At 45.5% G+C, this 20,693-nt stretch overlaps 1 protein-coding gene across 1 annotated transcript in view; it reads right to left on the bottom strand.

Annotated features, from left to right (window-relative positions):
- Positions 1-14,094, bottom strand: part of fxr2 (FMR1 autosomal homolog 2) — a 55,509-nt gene extending 41,415 nt beyond the window's left edge. The window contains exons 1-2 of the mRNA XM_062957366.1: positions 13,778-14,094; positions 1,533-1,585 (exon numbers count right to left, since the gene is read on the bottom strand). Coding sequence (XP_062813436.1) covers positions 1,533-1,585; positions 13,778-13,828 — 104 coding nt within the window. The 5' untranslated portion in view covers positions 13,829-14,094. The remainder of the gene's footprint in view (positions 1-1,532; positions 1,586-13,777) is intronic.
- Between the last annotated feature and the right edge of the window lie 6,599 nt (positions 14,095-20,693).

Here is a 20,693-nt window from a genome sequence, read left to right as displayed (position 1 = left end):
TGGTTTTTCTGTCAAATTTGTTGTATAACATGTTTTGGTGTTTAATTTGTAAAATCATAACATAATTTGACTTTTAATAGGCTGGTGAGCAGCTTGTTGCAATAAATCACTGACCATGAGGTCATGAGTTCGAGGCCAGCCCATGGCAGGGTGAGCACCCATCAATTAAAAAATAAAAAATAGCCCCTGCTCATTGCTGACCTAGCAACCCGAAAGATAGTTACATCTATCAAGTAGGAAATAAGGTACCACTTATAAAGTGGGGAGGCAAATTTAACTAATTTATGACTTTGGAATGAGGAAGTGCCGTCACAGTGGATGATGAAGCAGCTGCTCCCCCGTGGCCAGAATCGAACATCCCCTCAGGAGAAGGTTAAATTGCCTCTGCGTCCATCTCTGTCTCGGTTCTATGTGTATATGGCATTGAATGTTTGCCCTATATGTAAATGTGAACCGCCCTGAGTCCCCTTCGGGGTGAGAAAGAAAGGCAGAATATAAATACTATAAATAAATAAGTAAATTTTCCTTAATCCCTCCTTATTACCCAACAAATTTGCTTATCCAACATTCTGCTGGCCCGTTTATGTTGGAGAAGTGAGACTCTACTGTACTTTATTTTTTTATCCCGCCACCATCTCCCCAAGCCCAAAACAGAAACAAAATGTGACAAGTTAAAACCAATATAAATAACTAAAAACCAGTATCATCATAGCATTCAGACATAAAAACAAATTAAAACACAAAATACAATACAACATCATAGTGACCAAGTAAAGGGAAAGGTAATAAAAAACGAACATCACCATCCATGGATGAAATGGGGGCGGTCAAGTCAAAAAGTGCATAGTTTCAAGAGCATTAATAAAGCGCCAGGGCAAGTGTCGAAGCATTATCTGAGATAGTTTCGGGTAGGATAGGTAGGAGGGGAAATAAAGTGCAAAGAGACAATATGTCAATGTGAAGAAGGGAAGGAGGCTTCCTCATCAGAGCCATCAAAAACTCTTGTCAGAGAAATATGCCCTCTTTAAACACACAGGCATTTTTGGTAATATAGGTTGAACTCCTCTTATGCAGTCATCCCCAAAACCCAAAGCTTTTGCTCCCAGCCATGTCTGCAAGCCTGGAGAGAGAATGAGGATCTTAGAGGTGAAAAAGAAGGAGAACTGCACCTTCAAAGGTGTCCGATCTTGTTATGAATATGGCAAAACAGATGCACCAAAATGCAAGAAAAGAATCTGAAATACAGACCACTTTCGGTCATAAGAATTTCAGATAAGGATACTTAAGCTGTACCAGAGTCTTTCAAAATGAAAATGGCCCTCTCTGGATGTTCCTGGACTGGCTGTTCCATCAGCCACAGCCAGATTGGTCAGCACTGAGGGATGGGAGTTGCAGGGCAACATCAGTTGAAAGGGAAATGCACATTCCTCTCTCCCAAACTGGTTTATGCAATGACCATTCTCTCCAAGCCTTCTCTGAAAAGAGGGGTAGGGGAGGCAGGACCACCGGGCAACATCTTTGGAGAGACTTACTTGTTTTCAAAGGATATCGTGACCGAATCTTCGTGAACATCTTTAACGAAACCCTGCAGAGGAGGAGAGACAAGAGACACATTTATTTATTATTTATTTACAGTATTTATATTCTGCCCTTCCTTCTCTCCCCATGGCAGACTCAGGGTGGATCACAATGTACATATACATGGCAAACATTCAATGCCATACGACATATGACATAGAGGCAATTTAACATTTCCTATCTTCCGGCTTCATGAGGGTATGCTCAATTCTGGCCACAGGAGGAGCTGCTGCTTCATCATCCCCTGTGACACTGAACCCTTGATGGAGTACTTCCTCATTCTTCCGCACGCTGCTGGACATTTTTATGGCAACGTAAATTAGTTATATTAGCCTCCCCGCATAAAGCAGTACCTAAATTTCCTACTTGACAGCTGCAACTGTCTTTCAGGTTGCAATGAGCTAGGCTATTTAATGGTCAGGCGCTCAATCTGACCTGGATTGGTTTGAACTCATGCCCTCTCGAAAAGTAGTGATTTATTGCAGCTGGCTACTAACCAGCTGCACCACAGCCCACTACATTAACATCAGAACGAGTAACACAAACAACAACACAGAAGGCTGCAAATGGGCCTGAAAAAGTGAGCAACTAACTAGGAGTAGCAGAGTGGAGGCAGGGCCGCAACAAAGGGAAGGCCTGCAGCTGAGCACATGAACTCATGCTTTGTGCAATCAATCAGCCAACTGCAAAGGCAGAAGAAACAGTTGTTGGCATCAGAGGTGGCTGTTGGAAGCACCAGCAAGACCCCAAAGGCCTGGACGCTAATGCTTGGAACCTGCAAGTGTAACCAGCGTCCCCTCACCTACTTGACTCTTGGACTGACAAAGAGCAAAGAAACTCCAGACACAGAAGGGATGTGTACTTGGAAAACAGCAAGGCATGCCCTAGCATGCTATCAGGCAGCGGCTTCAAGAATGGCAGAAACCCGCAACTGCCATCCTCCTTCTCACACAAATATGCCCACTTGGCATAGTAAATTAGACAGACTAGCCAACATCAGACTCTCACAGCAATTGCACTCCAGGCTTCATTCGGCAAAATCACTGCTGCTTTCTTTGGGCTATTTGTTTGCTTCCCTTACAACCAGAGATTGCTGCACATTTAGGCCAGTATGCATTTAGGCAATATAACCCCCAGGTCCTGAGAAGGCCAGCACTTGAGCTCCTTAGACCACAGAGTTCCACCTTTGGCACAAAGGCAAGGGAACCATGTGATTTGGAAGGGAACATTTCCCAGGAGCACTGGAAAAACCAGTCAGAGTTGCCAGTATTTTTGAGCGCTGGTTTGGAATCCAATGAAACCTTCTACCCAGAAGTCACATTTGGCTTAGCAAAGGTGAAACCCTCCAAACACTCTACCATTTAGATTTGGACCCTGTTTCCTCCAAAGACAGCCATGTTCGTTGTGTCTGAAACGAGATTGTGGCAAGTCTCCCAACGGCCCTCAGGTGCTGGCACTGCCAGGGGAAAAAGAGGGCAGCTGCAGGGGGGAAGCAAGCCTGCATTCCCAGTTTGGAGCGTGACGAAGTCAGGTTACCATGTCCTGCATGTCCAAGGGGTGACACAGAGAACAGGTGCTGTGGGGGACAGGGAGGCCTTCTCCGCCAGCTGCAGGAACAAGCAACAAGGCAGTGGCATGTGCTGCACCATTTCCAATCCCTCCGGCAGGCACCAGAAGAAGTCTCACCACCATCCAGGGCTCAGCTGCTGCGTGAGTCAAAGGTCTGGTTCAAGGCGGTGGCAAGATTGCCACCTCCAAGGCCTGGTTCCTCAAATACAGAGAAGTTGGGACTCTGCCAAGCACCACGAGAGAGGCTTCCTCTCAAGAACCTGCCTGATGTATATCTCACACTGTTATGGGCTGGGCACTCTCTTTTGCAAAACTCTTGCTCCTTCAATGTGTTGTCGAAGGCTTTCATGGCCGGGATCACAGTGTATGTATTCCGGGCTGTGTGGCCATGTTCCAGAAGTATTCTCAACTGACGTTTCGCCCACATCTATGGCAGGCATCCTCAGAGGTTGGAATACATACAACAATACATACAACAACCCTCTTGCTCCTTCGTAACAGCCCAAAACACCTGGAGGGCCAAAGTTTGTCCATGCCTGAAGCAGAGAATGGGTGGGTAGGTAGGTAAGCAGGTAACACTGGCCAACACACATTTTGGTGCCTCGTGTTAGCCCAGTTTTTGAGTATATTTGACATACAGATTTCAAAAATGGCACCAGTTTCCCCTTAAGACCTCTAGTTTTTGAGACACAGAACATATGCCATATACAGTAGAGTCTCACTTATCCAACATTCGCTTATCCAACGCAGTTTGCCTCCTGCCCCGATCCACAGCTGTTTCTCTAGGCAGTAAGGATTGAACTTTTTATGGATTTAATTTCTGACAATCTTGCTACTGTAAGTTCGTTTTTTGCAATTCTATCTTTTTGTTAGTAGCCAATGTTTTGTAGTCAATGTTTTCAATATAATGCAATGCTTTGGTGCTAAATTCATAAATACAGTAATTACTACATAACGTTACCATGTTTTGGACTACTTTTTCTGTCGATTTGTTGTAAAATGTAATTTTTGGTGCTTATTTGTAAAATCATAATGTAATTTGACGTTTAATAGGCTTGTCCTTAATCCCTCCTTATTATCCAACATTTTCGCTTATCCAACGTTCTGTCGGCCAGTTTATGTTGGATAAGTGAGACCCTACTGTACCACTCTTCCTTTGCCTATCCATGGAAAACCATGACAACCCTATCTATGAAACTAGGTGCAGTCTATCCAATGCAGTTTACTGAATGAAAGCTGCAAAGGATCCTAGGAGCAGGTCTAAAAAGTTTAGACACCAAGAAATTTTTGTTGTTGTTGTTCAGCAGCTGTGTAAGTGTCTGATGATAGAAAGATAGATGATGGATAGACACAGACAGATGTAATAGCTAGACAGAAGGACAATAGAGGGAGAGAAGGAACTAGACAGATAGATACGGAGTGCCAAGAGTGGAGGATAGGGGCCAACCAACATTTCAACAGTAACACAAGCATCCTCAGTCTTCCACCCTCCCTATCACATCCTACTGGCCGAGATATAAGAGATGGAATGGATCACACACACATCTCTTGGAGACAAATGGGGGAAATTATCCAAACCCTACTCTGCACTGTAGAATTGAGGAGGGACCCATCCTCGCCTGACTGCTCCACCACTGCTTGCTCAGCTCAAAGATTCCCCTTTCGGCCTGCAGCTATATCTGTCCACAGGCCAGGAAGGAGCCTCTCGTTTTTCATTTCTCAATCCAGACCAGGCCAAGCCTCTCATGCCACGGGAAAAGCACACAGGAACATCTCAATTCCCCACGTCCCCCAACTGCAGGCAGGGCCCACTTCCCCCCTGGTCACACTGTTGGGGCTAAAATCAAAAGGGCTGCTGCCCTGCTTCCTGGCACCACGTGGGTGCTTCTCGGGCTGCCATATTCAGCTGCACCTGGCACCCTGTATCCGAGAGAGGCAGGGTGCAAAAGGAGGCAGGGAAGAGCTCCAAGGCTGCTGTGCTGCTCCCATTCATTTGCACATCCCCGGGGCTCAGGAATTCACAGACAACCGCTGGGCCTGTGGCGCACCTCTGTATAAAACAGCTTCTCAGCGCAGCATGCTTCTTCCTGGGGTTCAGCAAGCCTTCCTTCTATTATCCACTCAACCTTTGATGTCAAAACAGTGCTCATTGTTGTAAAGCTTTCCACCAGCACTACTACCTATGGGAGAGGAGATGCACAGCCAGGTGCCCAAAATAGCCCCAGCTCCATTCTGGGCAAAGAAGGGGAATCTCAAGTGCATGACAAGAAGCACCAGGGACGCTCCAAGTCTGGCACAATCATCAGCAGGAATGGGACTGCCTTTGGGAAACACCTGGAAACTTCCAAAAGGCCCCAAATGTTGCAGCTGGATTGCTACCTGCAGCAATCCACAAAAGGTGCACATAAGAGTCCCTTGTCACAAAGAGAAGGTTGAGAGGAGAGATGAGTCATGTTTAAATATATGAAAGGATGTCATAAGGAAGAAAGAGCACATTTGTCCTCTTGCTGCCCTAGAGACTAGGATTCAGTGGAGCCAGGGCTTCAAACTGCAATTCCACCTGAACATCAGGAAGAACTTCCTGACTGTAAAAGCTATTCATCAGTGGAACTCTCTACCTCAGAGTGTGGTGGAAGCTCCTTCCTTGGAGGCTTTTAAACAGAAGTTGGATGGTCATCTTTTGGGGGCGCTTTGATTGTGCTTTTCCTGCCTGGAAGAAGGGGGCTGGATTGGATGGCCCATGTGGTCACTTCCAATTCTATGATTCTAACAGCTCTCATTTCCCATGCCAGTAAGGTAATGCTCAAGATCCTGCAAGGCAGACTCCAGCAATACATGGAGAGAGTGTTGCCAGATGTACAAGCTGGGTTCAGAAAAGGCAGAGGAACGAGAGACCAAATTGCTGGACAATGGAGGAAGGCAGAGTTTTTCAGAAAAACATCTATTTCTGTTTTATTGACTATTCCAAAGCTTTTGACTGTGTGGATGATAATAAATTGTGGCAAGTTCTTGGTGGTCTGGGCAGACCAAGTCACCTTGTCTGTCTCCTGAGAAATCTGTATAACGACCAAGTAGCCACAGTAAGAACAGACCACAGAACAGGAAACTGGTTCAAGATTGGGAAAGGAGTACGGCAAGGCTGCATACTTTCACCCTACCTATTCAACTTGTACACAGAACACATCATGCAACGTGTGGGGCTTGACGATTCCAAGGCCGGAGTTAAAATTGCTAGAAGAAACATTAACAACCTTAGGTATGCAGATGATACCACTCTGATGGCTGAAAGTGAGGAGGAGCCTTATCACCAAGGTGAAAGGAGAAAGTGTAAAAGCCAGGCTGCAGTTAACCTTCAAGAAAACCAAGATCATGGCAACCAGACTGATTGATAACTGGCAAATAGAGGGAGAAAACATGGAGGCCATGACAGACTTTGTATTTCTAGGTGCAAAGATTACTGCAGATGCAGACTGCAGCCAGGAAATCAGAAGACGTTTCCTTCTTGGGAGCAGAGCAATAGCCAACCTGGAAAAAATAGTGAAGAGCAGAGACATCACACTGGCAACGAAGGTCCGCAGAGTCAAAGCCATAGTATTCCCCATAGTGACCTATGGATGCGAGAGCTGGACCATAAGGAAGGATGAGCGAAGGAAGAGAGACGCTTTTGAATTTTGGTGTTGGAGGAAAATACTGAGAGTGCCTTGGACCTTGGCAAGAAGATCCACCCAGTCCATCCTCCAGGAAAGAATGCCCGGCTGCTCAGTGGAGGGAAGGATACTAGAGGCAAAGCTGAAGTATTTTGGCCATATCATGAGAAGACGGGAAAGCTTGGAGAAGACAATGATGCTGGGGAAAATAGAAGGAAAAAGGAAGAGGGGCCGACCAAGGGCAAGATGGATGGATGGTATCCTTGAAGGGACTGGCTTGGCCTTGAAGGAGCTGGGGGTGGCCACAGCCAACAGGGAGCTCTGGCGTGGGCTGATGCATGAGATCACGAATACACAACAACAGCTCTACTGGTTACCAGTCCATTTTCAGGCACAAGTCAAGCCTGCACAATTTTTAAGGGTTTGAACTGAGGGCTTTCTCTTGTCTCCACTAGCACAGCTCCTTGGTGCATTCTTTTCACCAGCAAAAAAAGATGTTTTTATTTGGAAAGCCCTTCATCTTTTAACTTGCCATAAACACCTTTCTGCCTATGCTGGCTATAAATCAAATGAATGGAAAATTAAAATAAAATTGATATGTGTCGGGTGGATTATGACATAGCTAGGACAGCATAGCCATACATACAAGTGAATGCTGCTGCTATTACTACTATTTTGCTTCTATGCAAGCAAACTCCTTCCAGGAAGACCAGCTCAGTAAAATTATTCTCACATATCAGGGAGAGCTGTAACTGGAAGCACCAGTGGCATGTAGTTGAGGAACTAGTCCTGCCACTGGAGCATTTCCCTGGCCTTCTGCAAACTGCTGCAGAAGGCCAGGGAAATGCTGCACAATTGTGATCAGCAGACCAGCCTTTGCTCCCCTGCCTTCCCTTTCCTTTTCAAAAAGTCTACCCAAGAAAATTTCCAAAAGGCCCAGGAAAACCCAAGTGAATAAACTCTAACTGGAGACCAAACACAATGCTATAGCCCTCCAGGAGCCACACAAAGCTCCAAAGAGGCACCGTAAGAGCGGAGGAAACAGAATGCAGACGCTTCCACCTGAAAAACAGCTGACATGACCCCCATTTATAGATGTGATAATAAAGGATGCCATTCCCAGCAGTAAGTGCTGCTTTAAACGCCGTCCACATAGCCAATACCTTTCCACCAAAGGCTTGGCCGGGAGAGAACATTCCTACTTTCTGCGCGATCAGCTTCCTCTGTATTCTCTGGGGCAGATTTAGCAACCACCAGAGATACTTAAGCAGCTGCGACCCAGCAGAGACCAGCCCAACCAGGGGGGAGGTGTCTACAATGTGGAATCATCTTTAATGACCAACGGTCTTCTACCAACCCAGGCCATGGGTCGGCCTCTGAGCCTGGAAAGGTTACCTTTTTCGGATCAGAGCTCCACGAGGACAACTAGCCCTGCTGGCTGGAAGCTAAGGGAGATGACTCCATGTTCTGGTCTACCTTGCCTCGCACCAGCTGGCAGGGAATACTCACATTGGCCTCAGCCTGGATCTCTTTATGGGAACATCAGAATCTGCCTTGTGCTGAGTCACATTCTGGGGACAAGTCCAGCAAGCCACAGACTGGCAACTGATGGCAGCCCCAGCCACCTAGGGTCCAGGAAGGATTCTTCTCTATGGCTGACCTAATGATACCAACAGAACCGAACCTGTGACTTCCTGCACACAGGAAGCTGCCTCAACAGGTGCAGCCCCTTCCTCTATTTCACCTAGCACTGTCTCAGCTCTCTAGGCTCTCAGGCCAGATTCTCTCCTGGTCATACCTAGAGGTCTCTGCTACGGGCCCCTGGTGATCTGCCATCCAAACACTAATCAGGACCACCTCTGCTTAGTTTCAGAATAAAGAAGTTGTGGTTCCACCTGGAATGTCCTGAAACTATGCACTCTACCACTGGGCTATAACTGGCAACCAAGACTTGGGATTCTCGGTAACCCATTTCTTAGACTAAGTCTTTTGAGGACGTTCAACACAATGGTGGGGAAGGAGGAGTGGAGATATCGCTGGCAGCAAATGCTTTGGGGTGGGGGGGGTTATAAAATGTGTCTAAAAATAACTTACTTGATAAGGAATGTGGGAAGATGCCACAGCAAAAGGGCAAGCAAAGAGACCCAAAATAACTCACTCCACTCTGTGAGCCAAGACGTATCCCACAAAAGATTTCTGTATCTTTGATCCGTGGCCACTTTCATTCCAGAACCTCATTCATGTGAGTCCATTTTAAAGTGGGAAGTCTTAAATTAGCAGCAAATACAATACCCTGCTGCTGCTACACTTCACTTCGGGGGTGAGGAGCACCTGAAAATCTGGGCTCAGCCAAGGCCTGGCCAATCAGGGAGCCCTCCTTGCCTTATCTAGTGAAACAAAACATCTCTCTTCCTTGACCTATTCAAGCCTGGCACAATTCAACATCTCACATAGTCGAGGTTCTCTTGATTTCTCTGCTTGTCTGTTTGCCATCATGACCCCAGCATACAGCCTTCCCCAAGCCAAGGTTCTCTGCATGTGCTGAACTACAATGTTCATCACTCCCAGCCAAAGTCTAATGTTTTGGGGAAAGGCTCAGGCTGGGGTCCCAGTCCTGACTGTGCTTTGAGCCTTAGTTTTGCGGGAAAGGCAGAGTACAGAGTAAATAATAGTAATAAGGGTACCATATTATCACCTATGAAGCTATATATCATCTAGCAACAAAGCAGATGTGTATCATCTGCAAAAAATATCCCACTATGCATTGTTCACAGATGAGAATGTATTAAACGTCCTCACTCATGGAAACAAATTGCTGCTCCTATCAAGAGGCAGGAGAAGGCAGAAATCTTCTTGAATACAAATTCAAGGAGCCACACCAAAAGCATGAAATGCCTTTGCTATGACAGGTTCCCAGCCCTGTGTTGAAAAATGACAGAAGTAACCTGAGGAATCCTAAGAAAGACACAACTAAGCTCATTTGACTGTATGAGCAGAAGTAGAAGCTAGAAGGTGTCTCGTCTCAGACCTGAGAAACAGGTCAAAGTCTGAACCAGACTCAGGTCTTGCTGACAAAGGATTCCCCAGCTTTAAAAAGTAGACCAGGATTATGTAAAGAAGTATCCTGACATGGAGACTACGAATGGGATTGAACTCCCAATTTCCCTTCCTTTGCAATACAGAAAAAGTTGCCTCATACTAAGTCAAACTGCTGGCTCATCTTGGCCAGATTTTCCCTTCCAGCCTTCCAAAAGCTTCTGGCATTCAGAAGCTCCGACTACAGATCCCATAGTTGGCTGGGGGTCTCTTGGAGCTGCAGTCCAGCTCATCTGGAGGACACCATGGCTGGGTCAGGTCTCCCTTTTCCTGCACAGGTCTTCCTTACAGTGCTGCCTGAGGGTCTCCCCAACTACCGATGACAGTCACTGTTCCTGGCACCTTCTACCTGTAACACTTCTCCATTAGCACTGGGACAGGACATCAGCCAAGAAAAATATATGCTCTCTATCCCAAGCAATCTACTTTAATTTTCATTAGAATCCAAAAGTCCACTGTCAGATGGAAAAAGATGCCTCAAGGAGACATTTCAAGGAATGGCTCTGGGCAGTACCAGAACGTAAAGCCACACACAAATCATGTTCCTTTGGGGGGGGGGGGGGGAGCAAGCTTTTTTGCTCCTGCTAGTTTTAAGCAGCTACAAATTCCAACTGTAAATTATTCAGATATCGGTCCATGGATCCCACTCTACTGTCCACCCTGCCTAAGAGCCCCTGTTGCTTAACAACCCAAACAAGGCAAGAAGGTAGTTCAGATAACGGTGTGTCACTTCAAAAATTCAAATGCGCATAGCACCCAGGTGGTGATAAAGCTGCCTGAAAAAGAGTGAGCGAGAGCAGTCGAGAGGGACATGTGTCTGTGCCAATCAAGGAGTGAGCAGATACAGTTACTAGGCCTCGCATCCTTGCTTCCTTACACAATACAGGAACACGAAACTTGACGGCACCAGGATATAAATATACTGCTGGCCTGGAGGATGGCTGCTGAGTAATGCAGCTCAGAGCTGCTATCGGCAGCTCGCAAGACCTGGCCAGGAAAGCTGTTTTCAGAATATGCAAAGCGTAAGGAATTTAGATGATTCTTCTGTCCAATGAAAGAGCTAAAACGGGTAAAGATAGTAAAAGGGGTGTGACACTCCTTTTGCAAGTTCACCCTTCACCTGGAGCTCAGCCACAGAGTGCGCTGTCATGCGCTCCCAAAGAGGTCTCTAAAGGATCCTGTATGGGGAAGCCCTCAGTCTGATATCCTGTATGGGGAAGCCCCCAAGAAACAGGGCACGAAGGCAAATGACAGCCTGATGTTGCAGCTCCCAGAACTGGTATTTTGGGGCACACCATCTGCAATGCCAGAGTTGGTGGAGGGGTATTGCATCTTGTAGACCCTGAGAACCTTACCCTGCAGACACTGGCACAATCAATCCCCTTTTGAAAGCATACCACTCACTGGCCCACTGACCCCAATCCAGCTGCTCTTAAACATTCAGGCCTGAGGGAGGAAGGGCTCAGCATTAAGGGTCAACCAAGCTCTAAAAAGACAGAGCAGAATTCAACATATTCACAACATCACAAAAACAAAAATTATCTGATCTTTACTGAGGGTCACTTCAAACTTCTATTCCTAGTTCCCAGCAGCCCGCATCCGTGGTCCTAGGACTATCTCTCAAGTTATTCAAAAGATGGTTGCTTTATTGGTTAATAGCCTTAACTAATGTTTCTGCCTGTGCACAGGCCCCATTCTGGGTTACATGCAGTCAGCCTCCAATTTCTTCTGTGGATTTCACTGGCTGCTCCCCCAGTTCTCCGTTTCTTTCCAGGAATAGCAGCACCCTGGACACACCTGTTCCTGTCTAGTTTTGGGTACAAAGCTAGAGAGGGTTGGGCCTGATAAAGACTGCAAAGGGAGGCAGGAGAGAATCCTAGGAATCTGCTAGGAAACAATCCCTGAAAAGCTGCAGCTGCCAGCCAGTTTGCTACACTAGACCTGATGGACCATCAAGGATCTGACTCAGCAGTACAACACAGCCTCCCATGTTTCAACTGTCATTCCCCTTCTTGCCATCCCACCTTGAACACCCAATTCCATAAGAATTTGGAAGCAAGACAGAATTAATATGGGAAACCTCACCCTGGAAGTTTCCCATATTAACCCAGTCCAAAAAAAAGGTGAGGAAATCACTGAGATACATGGGACCGTTCCATACAGCCATATAACCCAGGATATTAAGGCAGAAAATCCCACAATACCTGCTTAGCAAAACCTGAGAGGCAATCTGTTGGAAGGGCTTTGACTGTGTCCACTTTCCTGGGACTGGATGGCCCTTAGGGTCTCTTCCAACTCTGGGATTTTATGACCTCCTACTGCTAGTTTCTTCTCCTTCCCTGGATTCACATGCTCTCTTTTCCTACAACGTAGGTGGAGAAGGTCCAAAACTTTGTGTCTCTCTCTCTGGGAGTTTTGAACTTCAAATCCCACAATTCCTAACAGCCTACCTACCGGCTGTTAGGAATTATGGGAATGGAAGTCCAAAACACCCAGAGAGAGGGCCGAAGTTTGCCCATGCCTGCTTTATCTGGACACCTTCCAGCTTAAGAGTCCGTCTCCTTGAATTGTTTTGCCCAGAACACTGTTATTCCAAGCAAAAGAAAGTGGGACGACTAGGCCTTCTTCCCTTGATCTGGGCCAGGCATGGGCAAACCTTGGTTCTTCAGGTGTTTTTGGATTCCAACTACCAACATTCCTAACAGCCTACCTCAGGCCCTTTCCTTTACTCCCTCAGCAGCTTTTGTTACTTCTGTTGGAAACCACATTGAGTCCCCTCAGGGAAATAGGGCAGGGTACAAATAAAATATTATTATTATTATTATTATTATTATTATTATTATTATTATTCAGGAAGTTGTTTTTATAATACAGTAAAACTATGTTACCATTAAGTTAAGCTTGTCTTCATTTGCTTTTATTGATTGTATTTCAATTTTAATATCAAGTTAATACAGAGTTTATGGCATGGTATAGTTTGGGGGTATAGTATTAGTTGGGCCTATTTTTAATAGTAATTCTCAAGCAACCAGAAACTACACTTATCTACCATAGATGTCAGTTAACTGAGAATTTATTGTATAGAATCCTTGAGTTGGAAGAGACCTCGTGGGCCACCCAATCCAACCCCATTCTGCCAAGAAGCAGGAAAATGGCCTTCAAAGCACCCTCGACAGATGGCCATCCAGCCTCTTGTTTCAAAGCCTCCAAAGAAGCAGAGGCAGAGGGAGAGTTCCACTGATCTCCTTACAGTGAGGAAGTTCTTCCTCATGTTCAGGTGAAATCTTCTTTCCTGTAGTTTGGAGCTGCTGTTCCATTGTGTCCTAGTCTCCAGGGCAGCAGAAAACAAGCTTACTCCCTCCTCTCTATGACTTCTTGCCTCTCACATCTTGATCCATGGCCCTCATCCCGTCTCCTCTCTCTCAGCCTTCTCTTCTGCAGGCTAAACATGCCCAGCTCTTTCAGCCGCTCCTCATAGGGCTTGTTCTCCAGACCTTTGATCATTTTAGTCACCCTTCTCTGGACACAATGCAGCTTGTATAGCTTGACTCCCAATCCAGCTTGCGGCCTACTGAGCCCTCGAGGTCGCTTTCTTCCTCCCACAGAGCAGCCTGGCCTGCCGCCCAGCATCCCTCCCTCCTTGGCAGCCTTGCTGAACTTCTCAGAGGTGTTTTTGACCTTTCAGCCTTTGCAGCGCCTCGACTTCAGCTCCCCGAATCCTTGAGGCGCCCAGGCCTCCTGGGAGTCGGAGTCCAAAGGCCTTGGGAGAGAGTTGGGAAGCAAGGGAGGCTAGGCCCCGACCCCACACCCCCCTCTCCCCATCTCCATGGCAACCACGGGGCCCCGCCCATGCCCCGTCTCCTTGGCAACCCTCTGCGCCTGCTCACCTTATAGAAGGCCCCGTTGGAGCCGCGCACTTCCACGGAGAGGCCCTCCATGGGCCCCGAAGGCGACGCCGGGGAGGAAGAGGCCGCCAACGGGGAGGGCGGGGGGATGGGGGCGGGGGGGCGGGGCCCGGCGTCCTCCCCCGGGTCCGCCACCGTGGCCGGTGCCTTCAGGCCGGAGCCTGCCGCGGGCCGGCCCGCTCTCTCGCCTTCCCCCTTCCGTCTGCCGCCGCCCGCGGGAGAGTCCGTCCGCCCCTCACAGAGCCAGCTTGAGAATGCGCATGCATGGCCCCGCCCCTCCGTCCGCGCATGCGTCAGGCCGGAAGACGCTTTCCTTCTTTTTCCCCTCAGGCCACGCCCACTCCATTCAACCCCGCCCCTCCCTGGTCAGTGTGAGCCAATGAGAGGCATTGATTCCGTCAAAGAGGCGGGGCTTTCCCTTGTTTAGGGAGCTCCCATTCCCTTGTTTCTCCTCACACACCCATTCTCCCCCGCTCACAACCAATAGAGACGGAGTCCCCCAAGAGGCCAATCATAGTTCTCTATGTGAGCCAATGAGAGGCACTGATTCCGCCAAAGAGGCGGGGCTAACCCTTATTTAAGCTCCTCCCACTGCCTTGTAGCTCTCCACGCACCCATTCTCCCCTGCTAACAGCCAAAAGGAAGGATTCCCTCAGATGCCAATCATAGTTCTCTAGTCTGTGTGAGCCAATGGGAGGCACTGATTCCGCTAAAGAGGCGGGGCTTACCCTTATTTAGGTTCCTCCCACTCCCTTGTTTCTCCTCACGCACTCATTCTCCCCCTCCCCGCTAACAACCATGCCAATCATAGTTCTCTAATCTATGTGAGCCAATGAAAGGTACTGATGCTGTCAAAGAGGCGGGGCTTTCCCTTATTTAGGCTCCTCCCACTGCCTTGTAGCTCCTCACGCATCCACCCTCCCCTGCTAGCAACCAATAGGGACGGGTTCCCTCAGATGCCAATCATAGTTTTCTAGTCTATGTGAACCAATGAGAGGCACTGATTCCGCTAAAGAGGCGGGGCTTTCCCTTATTTAGGCTCCTCCCACTCCCTTGTTTCTCCTCTCGCACCCATTCTCTCCCGCTAACAAGCAATAGGGACGCCTTCCCCCAACATGTCAATCATAGTTGGGATTTTTTTAACTTCCCCTCCCCCGCTCTTCAAGGCGCAGGCGCAGCAGGGTGACTGACCAATCCCGGCTTTCCGAGCCAATGGTGAAAGTGCTCCTGGCTCCTTGGCAACCAATCCTGGCTCGACTTCTTTCAGCCGCTCTCATGGGGCTTCTGACGCAGGCGGCGGGGGTTGGAGAAGCCACGCCCCCTGATTGAAAGCGCTAATCGTATGAAAAGCCCCGCCCACAAATCGGTCCTTGCTCGGCCTTGATTGGCTAGCCGGTATCAATTGATAAGGCGGTCGTATATGAGTTGAAACCAATGGTCTCTTCTGAGCGCTGGGGCGGGGCCAGGATTATTCTCGTTCTGATCCCGCCTACTTTATTGAATGGGCCAATCAAAAGTGGCAGCCCGCCACTTTCCTTCGTTATCCGCCAAAAGGGGGCGGGGCTCTTCCTTTAAAGTTGCGGGTTCGAGTCCCACCTGCGCTGAATTGGAATTCTAAATTTAATAGAACCTTCTTACAGTAATTATCTACACTACACATTTACCTCAGTTTTATACCATATTAACCTATGGGATTTGTATACCTTGAACTCCAGCACCAACAACATCCAAGTAGTGGATGCCAACCCCTTCAAAAAACTATAATTCCCAGGATTCCACAGAAATTTGTAGCCATGGCAATTAAGGTGGCACAAAACTGGTACAACTGTGTAGTGTAGATACATCCGTTATCACTCCTTTTTTTCCTTCAGAGTGTTCAGACTGAAGGTCAATATTTAGTGCATCCCAACTGGCTTTCATTTTGGAACACAAGCATTTGACATGGAAAGAAACCATTTTAAAAGGCCCTCAAATAATTAACTGACAAACAAGAAGCAGAATTATGGAAAATGCCAAAGTTGTGCTTCTTTTCATATTAAAAATACCAGCTATAGCCTTTCATAAATGGTTCAAATTCCCCTCAGGCTGAATATCAAGATCAAGATGGCCGACTGAGGGAAACAAAATGGCTGTGCCATAACAAAGTCGGCTCATTATTACCTCATATTTAGGTACAAATAAATAATTATCATGTCTAGAAACAATATTTTGGGTGAAACCAAGAGAAAATAAAGGCTGTGGGATGATTGTGAGTTTAAAAATATTAGTTATAGGCCATTTTATAAACAATCCTTTTCCCCTCGGGTAGTGTGAAATCAAGATGGCCGACTGAGGGAGACAAAATGGCCACTATCAAAGCAGACAGCTCGTCATTACCTCACATTGAGACACTATGAAGTCATTTCCATGTCATCATTTTGGCTGAAACCAAGAGCAAATTCTTGTGATTTTAAAACATATATATTCATTATGACCATTTCATATTACGCAGTTCCTTTCAGGCAGTTTGACATCAAGATGGCTGACTGGGGAAGACAAAATAGCCACCAGTTGACTGCGCCATCACAGAGACGGCTCATTATTACCTCATATTAAGCCACAGTTAAATCATTTTCATGTCATTATTTTAGTTGAAAACAAGAGCAAATTCTTATATATAGATATAGATATATAGATATAGATCTGTAAGTTATGACCATTTCATAAATGGCCCAGTTCCCTTAGACAAAAGGGAGACAAAAATGGCCGCTAGTTGACTGCACCATGGCAAAAAAAAAAACTCATATTAAGCCAAAATTAAGTCATTTTCATGTCATTTTTTTGGCTGAAACAAAGAGCAAAACCTTGTGAGACATTTGTGTGTGTGTTTACTGTATATACTCGAGTATAAGCCAAGTTTTTTTAGGACAGAAAAATCCCTCCTCGGCTTATACTCGAGTTGGGGTCCAGTTCGGCTTATACTCGAGTATATATGGTACATTTATTATTTTTCTCTATCTTTATTGGTACAGTAGAGTCTCACTTATCCAACATAAACGGGCCAGCAGAATGTTGGATAAGCGAATATGTTGGATAATAAGGAGGGATTAAGGAAAAGCCTATTAAACATCAAAATAGGTTATGATTTTACAAATTAAGCATGAAAACATCATGTTATACAACAAATTTGACAGAAAACGTAGTTCAATACACAGTAATGCTATGTAGTAATTACTGTATTTACAAATTTAGCACCAAAATATCATGATGTATTGAAAACATTGACTACAAAAATGCGTTGGATAATCCAGAACGTTGGATAAGCGAGTGTTGGATAAGTGAGACTCTACTGTAATTTTACATTTATTATTTTACTCTATTACTGTTACTATTACATTTATTTTACATTATTATTATTAATACGTACATTTATTATTTCACTGATATTATTTTATTATGACACAGCAAACAAGATAGACATGCTGGATTTCGTATCACAAAATCCCAAGTCGAACACTTCCCAAGTGTCTAGGACTGTGTGATGTATTTTCGGATGATGCACGCAGATCCCAGTCGGGTGGCCTTTTGCAGTTGGCAGATCGTGATTTTGTCAATGTCTATTGTTTCCAAATGCCGGCTGAGATCTTTTGGCACGGCACCCAGTGTGCCCATCACCACCGGGACCACCTGCACTGGTTTCTGCCAGAGTCTTTGAAGTTCAATCTTGAGGTCCTGATAGCGGCTGAGTTTTTCCTGTTGTTTTTCATCAATGCGACTGTCACCTGGGATGGCAACATCAATGATCCAAACCTATTTCTTTTCCACAACTGTGATATCTGGTGTGTTGTGTTCCAGAACGTTGTCAGTCTGGATTCGGAAGTCCCACAGTATCTTTGCGTGCTCATTTTCCAAGACTTTTGCATTTTTGTGATCCCACCAGTTCTTTGCTGCTGGGAGGTGGTCCATGAGGCATAAGTTCCAATGAATCATTTGGGCCACATAGTTGTGCCTCTGTTTGTAGTCTGTCTGATTTCACCGATATTATTATTGTTATTACATTTATTATTGTACTCTATTATTTTTATTAAAAGGATACATAAGGGCATTTACATTGAAGAAGATGAGAATAACGATTTAATCAGAGCCGGACAGTCTTATCTGAAATTAGAGTTTTATGTAAATATTCAAAAACATTTAACCTACTGATGCCTCCATTAATGTAATTTTATTGGTATCTGTTTTTATTTCTGGAATTTACCGCTCTCGGCTTATACTGGAGTCAATGTTTTCCCAGTTTTTTTGTGGTAAAATTAGGTGCCTCGGCTTATATTCGGGTCAGCTTATACTTGAGTATATATGGTATATTATATTATATTATATTATATTAGTTATGACCATTTCAGAAATGGTCCAATTCCCTTCAAACCCTTTGGCATCCAGATGGATGAGAAAGACAGACAAAATGGCCGCCGGCTGACTGCGCCAGGACAGAAACGGCTCATCATTACCTCAAATTTAGCCACTATTCAAATTGTTTCTTCGTGTTTTGAGTCATCTATCATGTCAAGAACCATATTTGGAGCAAAGTGACCGAAAACAAAGCATGTGCCAGGCCCAATCTTTGGGCAAAACTCATTATTATTTGTACACTTCAGTTCTGGTGAAGGCTGTTCTGGTGAAGGCCATCTCTGGTGAGAGGAACCTTAAAGGTAAGATAGAAATCCTATCAAAATTCATCCATTTTTTGGAGTTATAGCATTTATTTAAAGCCAGCTATCCCCAGATTTTGGTCCTTTAGCATTTTTTGGACTTCACCTCCCAGAAGCCCCAGCGATCATGACTAATAATCAGGAATTCTGGCAGATGAAGTCCAAAACCAAGGTTTATGGGGAATATATATATATATATATATACCTATGCCTATACAGTAGTCTCACTTATCCAAGCTTCTGGATTATGCAACATTGTAGTCAATGTTTTCAATATATCGTGATATTTTGATGCTAAATTTGTAAATACAGTAATTACAACATAACATTACTGCCTATTGAACTACTTTTTCTGTCAAATTTATTGTATAACATGAAGTTTTGGTGCTTAATTTGTAAAATCATAACCTAATTTGATGTTTAATAGACTTTTCCTTAATTCCTCCTTATTATCCAACATATTCGCTTATCCAAGCTTCTGCCAGCCCTGTTTAGCTTGGATACGTGAGTCTCTACTGTATATGGCACTCTTGATTTTCCTTACCAAAGGCTCAAGCTGCCATCTAGTGCCCATCCCTTATATCACAATCCCTCCTTATTTAATAGAGGAAATAGTTCAATTTGGGCTTTATAGCAGGCCTGGGCAGGCTTGGGCCCTCCAGGTGTTTTGGACTCCAACTCCCACCATTCCCAACAGCCTCAGGCCGCTTCCTTCCCCCCCTCAGCTGCTTAAGCTGAGATGGATGCCAGTGGCCCTTTTAACTCCATTATTCTATTACCGTATCTTACTAGCTATCTATTCGTCTATCTATCTATCTATCTATCTATCTATCTATCTATCTATCTATCTATCTATCTATCCGTCTGTCTATTTGTCTGCTTGTTGGTTGGACTGGATGGTCCCTGAGTAGCCCTATCTATCTATCTATCTATCTATCTATCTATCTATCTATCTATCTATCGGTATCAGTCTATCTATATATCCGTCTGTCTATTTGTCTGCTTGTTGGTTGGACTGGATGGTCCCTGAGTAGCCCTATCTATCTATCTATCTATCTATCTATCTATCTATCTATCTATCTATCTATCGGTATCAGTCTATCTATATATCCGTCTGTCTATTTGTCTGCTTGTTGGTTGGACTGGATGGTCCCTGAGTAGCCCTTTTAATTTGATGATTCTATTATCTATCTGTCTAGCTATCTATCATATGTTAAAAGGGCTACTTAGGGACCATCCAGTCCAACCTACAAGCAGACAAATAGACAGATGGATATATAAATAGACAGATAGATAATAAAATCGTGGAGTTAAAAAGGCTACCCAAGGGCCATCCCATCCAGCCCCTAGATAGATGGATGGATGGATGGGTAGAGGAGTTGAAAGGATTGCCAAAGGGTCATCCAGTCCAGCCCCTAAATAGATGATAGATAGACAGACAGACAGACAGACAGATATCAGTACACACACACACATATTCCAAAATCCTTAGGAAATCCAAACTATAGAACGTTTTCTGGCCAGGTTGGCAGGGAGATGGCCCTCTGGTCTGGCAAGTGGGCACCTTCTTTCTCCCTGACCTTCTCTTTGGCCGATCGGGGTTTTATCTGCCTTTACTGTAAAAACCGCTTTATGGCTTTCCCCTAAACGCTGGCTATAAATCAGGCGGCCCTTTTGGGTCTGGGGCTGGGAGCCAGAATGGCAAGCTGTGGCCAACGGAGTGGCATCGGGGGATAGAGAGAGACAAGAATGTGGCATTTCCCCCTTCGGCCGCCAGATCTGGTTTCTAAGCAGCCCTTTGTGAAGAAGGCCACTGCACTTGAATTCAGTGCAAGAAATCTAACTTTTTCCATAGAGAAATCCCCCCCCCCCAAAGTCCTGTTATTTGTACTACAAAACAAATAATTCTCAAAATCTGGGGCTTTTAATTTACCAAAGCAAAATCTTCCCAAGCAGAAAGCCACCAGAGTTCCCTCGTTGGAGGATGCTTGGATCTGTAATTGTTTAAAAATAGACAATACAGTACTTTTTTGGGCAACAAACACCACAATCCCCTCATTCTGGGATTTATATTTTTCTCCAGAACAAACTTTTTCCCAAGGGGAAAGCTATCGACAAATCCCAGGTTTCCCAAATGCTGGGATTTGTGATCCAAAGAGAGAGAGAGAGAGAGAAAATCAAGTTTTCCAAGTTCCATTTCTTATGGGCTA

Source organism: Anolis carolinensis, chromosome 6 (assembly GCF_035594765.1).
Source record: "Anolis carolinensis isolate JA03-04 chromosome 6, rAnoCar3.1.pri, whole genome shotgun sequence".
In the NCBI taxonomy this organism is placed as follows: domain Eukaryota; kingdom Metazoa; phylum Chordata; class Lepidosauria; order Squamata; family Dactyloidae; genus Anolis; species Anolis carolinensis.
This window is presented reverse-complemented; position numbering and strand designations above follow the sequence as displayed.